Here is a 14,718-nt window from a genome sequence, read left to right on the forward strand (position 1 = left end):
GATCTCTCTCGGCAAGCACACAATTCGGAAAAGGGGGAGGATGGAAGTGCCTTGGGACCTGTATCACGACATTGGCCTGGTGTGAATAAAGAAAGACCAGGGAAAACTTCCACTCAAGATGGCTGGCTTGAAAAAGCTGTCACACCTTTTTGACCGAGTGTCCCCACCGGGAATCAAAGCCGGGACTACTCGCACCACAGGCGAAAGCGTTAACGTCTACTCTACGCGAGGCTACCATATTGGAATTTACGTGCCCTAACATACGCATTGTCACTCTTAATCTATCGACACTTAATTCATCAAATTCTATTGAACTGGTAAGATTCTACGTGGAAATTTGCCTTTTAACAATATGTCGTCCCATTTAAGATCCGCCATATTGGATTTCATGTCACACTACTAAAAACTGTTTGGCCGGACATAGACATTCATGAATTGTAACACATCAAGAAGTTTAGTTCCTAATTTAGCCAGCACTTCATATCTACTATTGTATTATACTTAACTTAAGGCTGAGTGATCTACCCGTTGTATCCCATTTTACTTACGTAGCTAGATGGAGCCAGGAGAGCAGAGCATGTTCCTTTCCCTTGTTGTCTAACAGGGTATACGGTAAACTGGAAATCAAGAAACAGGAATCAAGGTTTAGATTGAGAATTAGGATTAGAAAGTTCCAGTGGCGGCTCTTCAGAGAACTCACATCAGTAAAAAGATATATTTTATCATTACAAGCTAAGGAAAGAAAGCTCCAAAAGAAAAAAAAAAAGCTGTATATAACAATTAAACATTAGATAAGCTTCTTCCTTTAGCGTATAGCGATAATATATTTTTTTTTCGATGTAACTTCCCTGAACAGACGCCCTGGAAATGTTATTTATATAACTACACAGCCACTGAATATTTATGGCTGCATTACACTCCGGAAGATCCGGCTTTCGATTCTCGGTGGGAGCTTATATGGTTTGTGTCCCATGTAAACTTGGAGGTCAGTGTACATATAAACAGGGCGCTAACTCTAAATAAAACAAAGCACATAAACTATTCACCTACACACTCCTTCGATATAAGGATTTTTTTTAAATGTTTATACGGTCTAAAATACATTTTTAAAAAAACGTGACTTTGCAAGAGTTATATGTACTAGTGAAATTATTTATGCAAAAAATTCCATATTCGATTATTACGAACAAGTGTACATGAATGGCTTCCTTTTTTCGAGTTCGAATCCCATCTCAGCCTATACTAACTGAAGTTGTTTCCAGTTCCCTTAGATTTATTACATAAATGCTGAGATAGTGTCTTCAAATAAACCCTCTCCCCGGATGAATTGATTTCAAATTCTCGTCTTATTTGTCATTGTTAATTCTTTTCATTATATCCGAAGCTTTGATTAACATAAAATAATAATCATCATCATAGGTATTCTGCCATTATTGACAGGTCACTTGCATCAACTAAGAAACTTCTATGCTCTATGGTCGTCTGTTAACCTCTTAAAGTACAATTTCTCTGTTTGGATATCATCCATTAATTGTAGTCCCCTTCGTTCCCTCCCTCTCTTTCCTGCCACCATACCCTCTAGCACGTCCTTCATGATACAGTTCCTTCTTAGCCAATGTTCCAACTTCCAACCAGTTTCTCTTCCTCTTCTTAACAATATATAGGGTGGCCCAAAAGTAGGTATACACCCCTGCATTATATAAAGTTGTTATTTTCCCCTCCACCATTTCTAACACCCTCTCATTCGTTTTCGCATGACCCGGATAATTCTCTTAATTCTTTTCCCACCCACACTTCAAAAGCTTCCAGTCGGTTTTCATCATTTGTGGGTAATGTTCATGTTTCTGATCCATACAGTACAATACTCCACACGAAGCACTTTATGAGTCTTTTTGTCAGCTCTTTATTCGAAGTCCCACAAAATAGTATTTCCTTTCTCTGTAAAATTAACACAACAGAAATTAATAAATAAATACAGAGACGGCAATGGAAGAAATACAGGATTGAAACATTAACTCGTGATAATGTCATTGTTTATCCTATAAGCCAGTAACATTACTTTAAACCAATCTATCGTTGAATCTAGTGGTAATAAGTATCGTTTTAGATTACCAGTATTTCACAAGAAACCCCTCCCGAGGAAGAGTAATGGGATCAGCCCATTGTCAAGGAAGGGAGTGGGCGAAACCAGACCTGTATTTCCGAATTGGCAACAAGGGCCCGGAACCCAAGATGGAATATTTATTTTTTTGAATCGAGAAAGAAGTATGGTAAGAGGAGAAAAGAGGCTTTCACATGATAGAAAATTAAGGGAAATCTTACTGAAAACAATGTTGGTACCACAGTGTGACCGAGTTTTTTCGTTACGAGTTAATGGCCTAAAAAAACTGAGGCTATTGCTTATTGGCTGCCAGAGGAAAACCATTGTGTTTCATCTTTTTATGGCCTGGAGTGGCAAAAAAAATGTTAAATACGGCCCTAGTCGAAACAAAAACAAATCTAGTTATATCTACTGGTGGAGGAACTCACCTAGCGAATATGAGTCCGGCACTGGAATGTTAAGACAAGCTTACACCTCCTTTTGGTACCAGGAAGAGTCCTAAGGCCGCAAAGAACCACATCTCATGGCTTGAATACAATCCGGCAAAATCCGACCCAAAACCAAGAGCTTTCTGGAAACCAGAAAAAAAAAAAAAAACTCGAATCCTGGACCTACCTACCTCAGGTTATGGCTAAGGTATCATGTATACCATAGGAACCAATGACACATACAATTAGAGCTGTGTGATATCTAGACTTTAATATCGAAAAAATCAAACACAATCGATACATCGAAATACCGATATTTCGACTTGTAAAATTTTCTATATCGGTATTTCGATATTTGATATATATCGATCGATCGAAATATGACACACCTCTACACACAAGTCGCCCATTTAGGACTGAGACAAATCTCTTATCCCCCGGCAGGATCTACCGGTATTTTCACAAGTGTCTCACCTCGTTTTATACGTAAGAAAGACTTTTTTCCAGGGATAATTGTGTCCTACTGAGCAGCAGCCTAATTGATCCGAATCATTTTGTCTAGTAATAGAGAACGCTAAGACATATCTGGGGAAAGGGGGGGGGGAAGAAAATAAAATTTCAGTACGATATTCAAAGTAAAAAGCAAGTAATAAATGTGAACAGAACATTCATATTTAACTATTATCAACCAGCACTATTCACACACCATATTTAGAGCAGTGGTTCCCAATCTGAGAGGGTGGGAGGATTGGGGTTAAGAACAAGAGAGGCGCAACAGGTAAGTTACTGACAGAAATTAACTGAGAAATTATGAATAAAGCCCACTTGTAATGACCATTTGCAATTTAACTTTAGCGAATTTCACAGACGCTACATAATTGATCATTTGAGTCGTCCACTTTCTAAATGACTCTTGTCTATTTACAGAATCCCATAAAACTTAGAAAAATGTAGCATCTGCATGTTTTGTAGAATTGGGAATACTTCAGTGTATTCATGTGAAAAACTTGAACATCCTCAAACATTTCCAGTTCTACAAAACGCATCGATTCTACAGTTTTTTTTAAATCAAAACATCCAATATATTTCAGGAAAAAAAATCTTGTCAGCCTTATACCTGGAGAACTACATATAGTATAACCAAACACCAAACTATCACTTTACTCAGTATGATATGCTTATTCCGTTATTAAAAAAAAAAAAAAAAAAAAAAAAAAAAAAAAAAAAAAACTCGATTTAGGGGCCGTTTAAAAATTTTGTAGGACCCGATCCAAAATTGCATCAAAAGACCCAATATATTTCAATCAAAATTTTTTTTGTAGTCTACCCTTATATATGGAGAATTACATATAGTGTAGCCAAACCCAACTTTTAAAAAAAAAAAGGAAAACGAAAACTCGATTTTGGAGCCGTTCAAAAATTCTTTGGCCCCTGATCCAAAAACTAATTATTGACCAAGATCGCAATATTTTGTTCCTTTTTATTAAATCATTCCTAAAATTCTTGTTTTCAGTTTTCTGGGATTTTCTGTAAACGGACAAGAGCCGTTTTTGAACTGGACGACTTATTTTATCTTGCGTTATTTAAAACTAAATAATTATGTAAATTAAAATTATTTACAAGATTATCAAACATGAGTATAAAATGCTATTTCAGTGCTTATCAGGAGCAAATTATTATTATTATTATTATTATTATTATTATTATTATTATTATTATTATTATCATTATTATTATTATTATTATATGAAATATTATTATTGAAGATTTGAGAATTGAATGCTGCATTTGAAATCGCAGAAGTCACACAAAGAGCAAGTATGACCAAGGAGGGTGAGGGCGTGAAATATGCAGGATTTAGGAAGGTGGTGTCAACCAACTAAACAAGGTTGGAAACCTGTGATAGAGGAAAAGCTTTTGTGTGTATATATACACACCAAAATCCAGAAAAGGAAAACTCAGTGAATCAGCTAAAGAGATTGCAACCATGAAATATGTATTTCCATGCTTTCCATTTTTTTTTTTTTTTCAAGTTGCAAACGTCACACAATTCTCATGAATGAACTTCATCTAACTCGTATTGTTGTTAATATTATTTGCTTTTAGTTTCTCTAACAATATAATCTCTTAAAACACATTTTCTGCTGCTATTCTACGAGTACTTTCAAAAGGCAAGGCTTATACTTCCGTAAATAATAATAATAATAATGTTAATAAAAGAACTGTAACTCAAAAAAGGAAAATAACGTAAATAATATAAGAAAACAGGGAAAGTACATTTATTTGTTTGTTTTCTAATTTCGCAGTGACGTTCACACTAAATTAGAATGTTAATTAAAAAAAAAAGTGTTTTCTTTATACCAGAGTGAGGCAAAGCGAAAAGCAATGTAATAACTTTCACGTCTTGTGTATGTTCGAAAATGTATTTACTATCACGTAGAACCTAAACCCTTGACCGAAGTCGGTGATCCAAGTGGCGATATACCTAGGTACAGGGGGGGGGGCATACACGTAGGGATCCCAGAAGTCCCAGCTTAGCCGAAATAGTTCAGGATTTACATCATGCCCCCCCCCCAAAAAAAAAATGTTCGAAACTCTAAATGTCCCGTTTCTCTCCAAAACATAAGCTATTATTTTAATAAAATTCGTGCAATATTTTAACCATACTACTTTTAGCAACTATACTCTGACTAAAATTAGAAATGAATTGATACTAAATTAGGTGGAAATTTCTATTGAGAAGGGAAACTATGTCAGGGGGTGAGGAACCAATCCTAAACATCGTGGTGCTGGTTACACGTGGAAGCTTTCTGCAGTTAGGGACTATAACATTACAGTGTTGCCGCTTTGTAACACATGTTCAGAAATGCTTGTCAACCCAAGTGGAAGGAGAACACCCAGACACTTCAGAGACAATAAATACTCACGACATGGCAACATGTGTTCCTCCAAATGTCAGTGTTTCATCCTATTTTCACAATAGAATTGCTCTAATGATACCTTAATTTGACATTTTATAGAGGGTCAATGACCACAAAATGTAGTCGTTTTAAGTTTGTCGATAGTAGACATAAAAAAAAAACACGATTTTATACTTCGATCAATGACACACAGAAATGAAATGAAATCTTTCAGTTTAACGTCCCACGATTATGCCCTTTTAGCTTAATGGAGACGTATGTTTAAGGTAACTGAATGTTGATGGAAGAATTGGTGGAATGAGAATGTGGGAAATAATAACAAATCCCTAATGAAGGGGTTGAGGCAGGGGGAAAGGTGAAGAGAAGTGTTGCCAGTATACTGGTAATCATTGTTTCAGCTACGAAAGCATCGGTTATCCCATTTCCGCTATTGTTCTAGTTCACCGAAAATGACAGATGCAAAGTATAAGATATTCGGTTTGCCAACTCACCGGCATGGTAGGGAAAATGTTGCTATTCTGAATAAGGCCACACTTCTTACGTGTTTTATATATATATATGTATATATAACAGGTATTTAAATTTTTAAATTGATTTCAGTCAGGTTCAACTATATATTTCAAGGCTTAAAATAAAATTCAAGGCTAGTAGAGGTATAATAAAGTTTTTGAATATTGAATATAGTTTCTAGTTTGTTTCACTGTGTACAAATTTGCATTATTATTATTATTATTATTATTATTATTATTATTATTATTATTATTATTATTATTATTATTATTATTATTATTATTATTATTATTATTACTTAGTAGTGAGCTTACCTCTGCTGCGAGGAGGGATCCCTGATTCAATCAAAAGTCATGTGAATTTGTGGTTAACAACTCGTATTGGTTTTTTTTTCTTCGGGTTCATCCGTTTCCTCCCACATTATCATCTCATTAATTACGTATTTCATAACCAAATCATTCACTTTCACACACTTTTTTTTTTTTTTTTTTTTTTTTTTTTTTTTTTTTTTTTTGCTTAAAGGGCATAACCTAAGACGACGTTCCGAGACGACACAAGGTACTTTTGCTTATGAAACAGCAATTCCAATGGCGAAATATATACTTTTCGAGGCGAGACAACGCTTTGACGACACATTTTCGAAACAGTCCAAATATAACCTTGTAGGAAACGTTAATCATATGATAGCAGCAGAGAGGTTTAAACACTCAAGACTTTTTTTTTTTTTTAGAAAACACATTATTTAAACAAAACGCAACAAAAACAACGCCAGGAAATAAAAAAAAGCACAATACTAACAACAACAAAATCACCGGAAGTCATTGTTTCCCTACTGCATATGCGGAACACCGCATGCGTGACGCTCCAATATGTTACAAGAGCCCTAATCACATTACTGTGAATATGTATCCTGCGTCTGTAAATTATATTTTAACTCTTAATTTACAACCGAATATACAATTAAGGAACAACACCCATGATGCTTAGCTTGACTCAGGAAATTTATTACTACAAAGTTCCTTCTTCTTCCTGTATATATATAAAAAGTAATCTTAATGTTTCGGAAATTGAAATATGATAGGTGATAATTATTTCTCTTTGTAATTTGTATTCTGGTTATTATATAGTATATCCAAGGGTTACGAACTTAAACCGTTCCGTAATGCTGTTTGTAAACCGAAAGTATTTTTCCCCATTGAAATTAATGCAAATACGATTAATCTGTTTTAGCCACAGAAACACAGAACTCTACGTATTTTTCTACATTTTAAAGATTTTTTTTTTTTGTAATGAAAATAACATTGTCCTTTTTAAATAAGTAACATTAAAGAAAACAGTATGAGGGCTAAATAACACACACACACACACACAAACATAAAGAGGGAAAAATAACTTTTGAACACAGAACTCTGACAGATAAGATTTACTGGAAATGCACAAAAACATTACTAAGCGCGTGGAGTTTTCGGTACAGACGTACAGTATGTACGCGTTCGTATCCCAAAATATTGTTCGTAAACTGTGGGTGTACTGTATTATGTCCAGAGATGGTGTGGCTCACTGAAAAATTGATCTAACGACCCATTGACCTACCACCCACCGTGACACACAATCCACTCTAATCTACGATCCACCATGACCCACCGTGACCCACTCGTGAGGTATTCCGCAACGGCTCCTACTTTCCTCTTAGGGTATGTATTATAATGAAAACAATATGATAACAACCCAGTTGGGATTGGAGCCTAACTATATACCAAAAGTCATTTCATTTGGCTTGACATTTGGTACACACACAGTTACAATCATTTTTTAATATAATAATTCATATATTAGAAGTGATTCAAAAATATATTTTTTTTCCAGTAGTCAGCTCCTCAAAAACCGCACAAGCTGTGTCTCGAAAGCCAAGTAAAAAGTCCTACTACTATTATTACAATTGCATATATCAATATGAAAAGTGCCTGAAGTTCTTTTTTCACTTACTCATCTCAGGTAAGTATATAGAAATAAATGAAAAAGGAAGAAAAAGAAAGGCATTGAAAGTAAAGCGTAGAGCAATTCACCACCGTTTAGAAGATGCTGTCTACAATACACTAAGCAGACTGGGTCGGTGGGTCATAGTGAGTCCTAGTGGGTCATGGTGGGTCGCAGTGTCACGTCCTGTTGACCCATGACTCACTAACTCACATACAAAGCTTGACCCACGACCCGCTCCATCTCTGATTATGCCACATTATTAATCCCAGTTTTAATAATGTTTTATTACTATAGTTTAATGTTTAATGCGTTCTATAGTTTATAGGATCTATAGTTTAATGCGTTCATATTTGAAGGTTATCCTACCGGGAATTCAACCCTGGACCACGTGTACCAAAAGCACTTTCTAAACTTACAAGAAAATTTGCCTCTTACTGCATACTGTAAATGCATTGAGAAATTTAGGTAGCTTGAGACAACATTTAAAATCAATGAATTGAGCTAATTTTTCTCATGAGTTACTTTGGCCTCATATAGAACAATTTTACAGGGTGATACTCAACATAGGTATATATAGTTTAGCCCATTCTGTAACTCAGTTACTTGTGTAACGAAAGAAGACACCTAACTTGGATTTTACTGCAATACTTTTATTTTAAATTCTAATTTTATTACAAGCTCTTCTGTATTATTTTATAACAAAACCTACGACAACCTGATACAACATAGGGACATAGGGAAATAAATAAGGCAGTATTTTAAACTATAAGATTACATAAAAATAAGAATAAAGCCTTAGTGTCTCGGTCTATTATCAGACGTGTTACGTCACAACATACAAGGCCGTCAGGATAAAAATAAAAATAGAAGAAGAAAAAAGAGATTAGATCAATTAGCATATTGTGTTACTTGTATTAGCATGCATACAACAGTCTCATGTTTCTTCTCTTGCTAATTCCAAAGCCTGTTCACTCATTTTATGCAAGTTTTTAAATGGCTTCCGTACTCTCTCTCTCTTTCGTCTCACATTTTAAACTTCATGCTACGATTTCCGTTTTAGAGAACAACGGTAATCATATTTCCCAAATCTCGTTTAGGTTCATTCTCATTCTAAACCGAATGTTATGTTTCGTTATCTTAAATTACCCACGCTTCAAGCAAAGAAATTGTTTATTATTATGAAAAACTTGTTGACACCTATACATCAGACAATAGATCTTAACTTTAAAAAATTTACACTTATACTTCATAATAATAGATCTTGATAAAAAAAATAAAAAAAATACTCTTACACTTCAGACAAATGCATATTCATGATAATTAGACATTTATACACCATACAAATAGATCTTATGAAAAATTAGAAACTTAATACTTCATACAAATATATCTTTACGAAAAATAGATATCTATACTTCATGCAAATAGGTCTTATAAAAAGTAGATATTTATACATCATACAAATAGATCTTTGAGAAAAATTAGACATTTATACTTCATGCAAATACATCTTTATGCAAAAATAGATGTTTATCCTTCAGATAAAATAGATCTTTATGAAAAATTTGTCCTCTATACTTCACACAAGCAGATCTCTATGAAAAACATATCTATATTTCGGAAAATAGATTTTTATGAAATATTGGACACACTTCAGAAAAATATAACTTTACATCAAATTAGACCTCTATACTTCAGGAAAAAAGATCTTTATGAAATACAGATAATTTTATTAAATTAGTCTAATTTTATTATAGAACTATACTTCAGACAAATAAATCTTTATAGCAAATGAGACATCTATACTTCATACAAGTCAATCTTCACAAAAAAAACTAGACATTTAAGCTTCAGATAAATAGATCTTTATAAAAATAATAAACCTCTATACTTCATACAAACAAATATTTATGAAAAATTAGACACCTATACTTCAGACAAATAGATCCTTATAAAAAGATTAGACACTCATGCTGCAGACAAATTACTAAAAGAAAACAAACGCCTACTTCATACAAATAGATCTTGAAAAATTAAACACCTATAGTCTAGACAAAAAGATCTTAGTGAAAAATGAAGTATTCATACTACATACAAATAGATTTTTTTTTTTGAAAATTTAGGAACTTATTCTTCAGTTAAATAGATCTTTACAAAAAATACTGCAGCCATTACTTCAAAGAAATGGATTTTTTTAAATGAAAAATTAGACACCAATACTGTAGACAAGTAGATCTTTATGAAAAGATAATTTTAAAAAAAATGAAAAAGCGTTTAATTACACACTTGAACTAGATCTTCATGGAAAGTTAGACACTTACACTCCAAACAAATGTATGTTATGAAAAATTAGACACCTATACTTCAGACAAATATAACTTTAAATTCATGAAAAATTAGACTTCAGGCAAATAATTTTTAAATTTATGGTAAATTAGACACCTAATCAGACAATTAGTCCTTTTTTTTAAAAAAAAAAATAAACATGTATACTTCAGACAACGCAACTTGTGTTTATAGAAAGAGTAGGTATCGAAAGTGTTACATTGAACATTGAACTAAAGGTTAAGCGCAAGAAAGATTTATAATCCTGAATTTAAATAGTTTACCTTTAATATCTCAAACTAACCAAACTGGATTCGAGTCCTTTCTGCAATCATAAATTCAATTATTTCACTTCATATTCTTTAGATCTTAACTTTTACATATGTATAAATTAGAAACTACATTATATCATATCGTTGACCCCTCATCGCTGATCTAGTAGCTAACATCCATACCTTTGTTACATGAAGTCTCGGGTTCAGTTCCCGGTGAGAGAACATTGAACGCACTACAGATCCCACTTTATCCCCTTCACGACTAAGACATACTTGTCCCATTTCTTTGAACTTATAAAATTATACTCGAGCATTTAAAATGTTTCAACTCTCTTATGCTAGATGATAAAGATACAGAAAATAACTAAATGAGATTGAATAGAAATGAATATAAATATATATTGGTCTGTAATAGTTCTGAAAATCAGCAACTGGCTTTGTATTATTTTTACCCATTATTATGGATTCATATTAGCATACATACATTATAATTGCCAACAGTATGCGGAGGGATAAAAACAGTTTTAAAAACACTTATCGTAGTTCCATTTCTTTAATTGCTTATGCTTATTTGTGTTTTTTTAAAGTCCTTATTGACAATTGAGACGTATGTGTAGCAGACGTAACTAGGTAACCACTGAAATGATGAACTTGCGACGACTTCAGAATCTACTATATGCCAATATTTTCTTCTTGCCTACAATTTTTATGGTCCTGAAGGGGTTAAACTGTAGTTTTCGTTCTGTATAGCTTCACTGCTAACAAACAATAGATAAGCTCTCTTTTATGGCCTAGTGGCTGGTGCGCACATGCTTTTAATGCACATAGTCTTGAATTTGAATCTCGGTAGGAGGCAAACGCAGTACGACGTGTGGGTTCCACCTTGAATTCTGTAACCAGTTTTATATAGACTAGATGCTAAAAAGGGACGCTAAACTTAAATATAAAAGCAAAGGATGCAAATGCAAATCAAGTAATTGTACGCGTATTGCTATTAAAGAATCAATTTTCAAAAGCAAAGGATGCAAATACAAATTAATTAATCAGGTCCTGTCACGGTCGCCAATCTGAGACAAAAAATAATAATCAGTATTATTGTTCTACATGTTCAAAAGCAAAGAATGTAAATACAAATCAATTAATCAGTATTACTGTTCCTCAAAAGCAAAGGATGTTAATACAAATCAATTAATCAGTATTACTGTTCTATAATTAATTTTCAAAAACAAAGGATGCAAACACAAATCAATTAATTAGTATTACTGTTATAGAATCAATTTGCAAAAGTCAATGATGTAAATAAAAATCAAATAAATAATCAGTAATCAAATAATTACTGTTTATATTAATTTTCAAATATTCAAGTGAATTGTTTGTGTTTGTCTTAATAATAATGTTCAATTATTTCTAATACAACTTAATTTCCTGCAAATCCACCGCACTCTAAGCACAGGCTCAATTAAAAAAAAAAAGAAAAACAGCACAAAAGAAGCTAATAAAGACAGATAACATGCTAAGTGTATCCACAAAGAAAAACAAGTCAAAAATAACTTCTTGGAACGACTTTTGAATAGAAATCTGTAGGCGTATTGATATAAACAAATAAAACAGCCGCATAATGAAGTCTAATTCACTAGTATTGAAAATTTCTGAATATTGAAGCCAAGGCCGCAATTATTTTATGATTAATTTTACCACCCGCATGGCATTTCCATTACCCTATAAAGAAACGAAAGGAAAAAATACGTGAATGTACTATTAGTAGTATTGTATATACGCAATACCACCACAACTTGTGGACGACCAAGTGAACTTTTCCGTTTCGTTGTTCAACTATTTGAGAGCACTATGGAGTAAGTACGTGGGTTTTGTTTGTTTATCAGTCAGCAGCCAAGCCGGTTTCTCACGTAACGATCTACAATCAACCAACCAGTCCCGGCCTCGCGCCGGCCGGCACGTGGGCAAGGTCCAAAAACCCAAAACAACCAAACGCGTCACGTTCGCTTCAATGTTGAGTTCTCTTCGCTTTCGCAATTTCGTAATGTTTTAACATTCACCATTCACTTACTTGATGTTTTCTTTTCTTTTCTTTCTTTTTTTTTTGTTAATTGTTTGCACACTCCCTTCCCAGGTGGCCTTTCTCTTTGTCTCTTTACAAAAAAAATATATTTCATCACTTCACTCCACTTTCCTCTCAGTGTTATACGAAACAGTGGCGTAGCGTCACCAAACTTCGTCTGTTCTTTTCAGCACCAATTCTCATTTACGAACAGGTCACAATTGTATTGGTACTATGAAGGATAAAAATTCTTAGTAATATTACGATGTGATTTTATGTAAATGAATTAATAATTATCTGGTTTAAAACAGCTGACTTGAAATAGTATTTGATCTACTATCTAGTGTTAGCCCTTTTGGTACAAGTGGTGCCAGGTTCAGTTACTGGTGGGAAAGCACTACGGATTTTTTAAACCCCTTCACACTCTATGTTCTCACATCTCTACAGCAGCCTAAGTGTTTCCCAACATTTTTTGACTGATGATACATTTTAATGAACGTTGATGACCTCGCGACATACTTCACTTCTGACACGTGGGGTTCCTCGTTCAACCCGACCTTCTACCAAGTGGGCTTTCTGGTCGACTAATACCGTGCATGTAGGTTTTCTTCGAGTTCTCCCGTTTCCTTCCACTTTCGTCATTCCAGCATAATTATCCATTTCATTATCATCGTTTCCCTGGTCTCGGTGCATAATTGTGGGACATTAAACGAAAAAAATCGCAACACATCTGACATTATTAACAATATATATTATTAACATGTGATTTTTATACACTAGCGGCGCTAAGCATTGATGCTGCCGCTGGAGAGATTGACTGGTACAATCTCTCTAAATTGATTTTAACTGTTTGTTGAATGTTTTAATTCTAAAATTTCGCGACACACTCTATGAGACTGGTCGATACACCAGTGTCACGACATACCGGTTGGAAGCTGCAGCCCTACAGTATTCAGCTTCCTAATCCATACACTATAATAATTGTATTGTGAACATTACTTCCAATGCTAGAGCTCCCTCATGGCTATATGGTTAACGTACGTGTCTTCTGCGTGGGAGACCCAGGTTCGATTCCTGGTGGGAGCTCATGCGATTAATATCCCAAGTTAAATTGGCCTCGCTGGGGAAAGAGACGTTAAATTCAAATCAACCAAGGAGTCACTTCCAATGCAAGTGCTATTAACTAGGGGTTGTCTACGACACAAGGGTTAAGACAAGACTGTCTCGTCTCAAAAAGGTGTCGTGAAAGACGAGTCTCATTTTTCGGAAAGTATATCCCTTTTTAATCAGACTCTGCTTCATCTCGTATTTTGTCACGAAGATCCTATCCGATCTCGTAGGTAGCTCTATTAACCTTTCATCGTGCAGAAGAACTGAATGAATCATCCCATTACAATTAAAATGATATGTGCTTAAATTTAATGTCCTACGACTGGATCCTGTAGATCATAGTTGGCCAACGCGTCAACAGTCACATCATGAGAGATAGTCTTTGGTGGCCCGTGTCACAGTGTCTGTATCGATCAAGGTTGTTGTTATATGGTTCCATTTAGTGGGCTTATTGCACAGGTGCATAGACCACCACTGATTTCTAGAATGGAAAATAATTCTCCTCAAACATAAAAAGATTGACCATTCCTGCTGAAAGGCTGAAAATAATGAGTGGCAATGCTCCTGAATGATACTGCAAGAATAAATTGGGTAGCCGGAATGGGTAGCATACTTTTCTAATCTGCACTCCTTGGAGGCGAGATAGTGTGGTGGGTAATGGCTATATAGTGAGGGCTGATCTTTCATGTCAACCTCGGACGTGGTTCAGAGCTCCTCTCCGTTAATTGTAGGCCTTGTCCTTCATAACCTCAGTATGAGAAACAATGTAAAAAAAAAAAAAAACAACGCCATCTGTTAGCAACCAGCTGAACTAAATCCAGCCTAGTCACAAACATGTGGTCAGCCTGCTGCGTTGCTCTGTCTCTAACAAGCCGTTACGTCTTTAATTCATGTGACTCCCCAGTTTCCATCACGACGCTGGGTAGACGCCGGCAATCGAACCCGGAACCACGTGGATGTGAGTACATGTTCCAACCACTGGACTACGGTCTTTCTCAACGACGTAAAA

The 14,718-nt window shown here is 34.6% G+C and overlaps 1 protein-coding gene across 1 annotated transcript in view; it reads right to left on the reverse strand.

Moving 5' to 3' along the window:
- Glut4EF (Glucose transporter 4 enhancer factor) overlaps nt 1–14,718 on the reverse strand; it is a 232,949-nt gene that overhangs the window by 126,893 nt on the left and 91,338 nt on the right. Inside the window, exon 3 of the mRNA XM_081769615.1 lies at nt 549–617. Within this exon, the coding sequence (XP_081625741.1) occupies nt 549–617 (69 nt within the window). The remainder of the gene's footprint in view (nt 1–548; nt 618–14,718) is intronic.

This window comes from Thermobia domestica, chromosome 8 (genome assembly GCF_964235325.1).
Source record: "Thermobia domestica chromosome 8, izTheDome1.hap1.1, whole genome shotgun sequence".
In the NCBI taxonomy this organism is placed as follows: Eukaryota; Metazoa; Arthropoda; class Insecta; order Zygentoma; family Lepismatidae; genus Thermobia; species Thermobia domestica.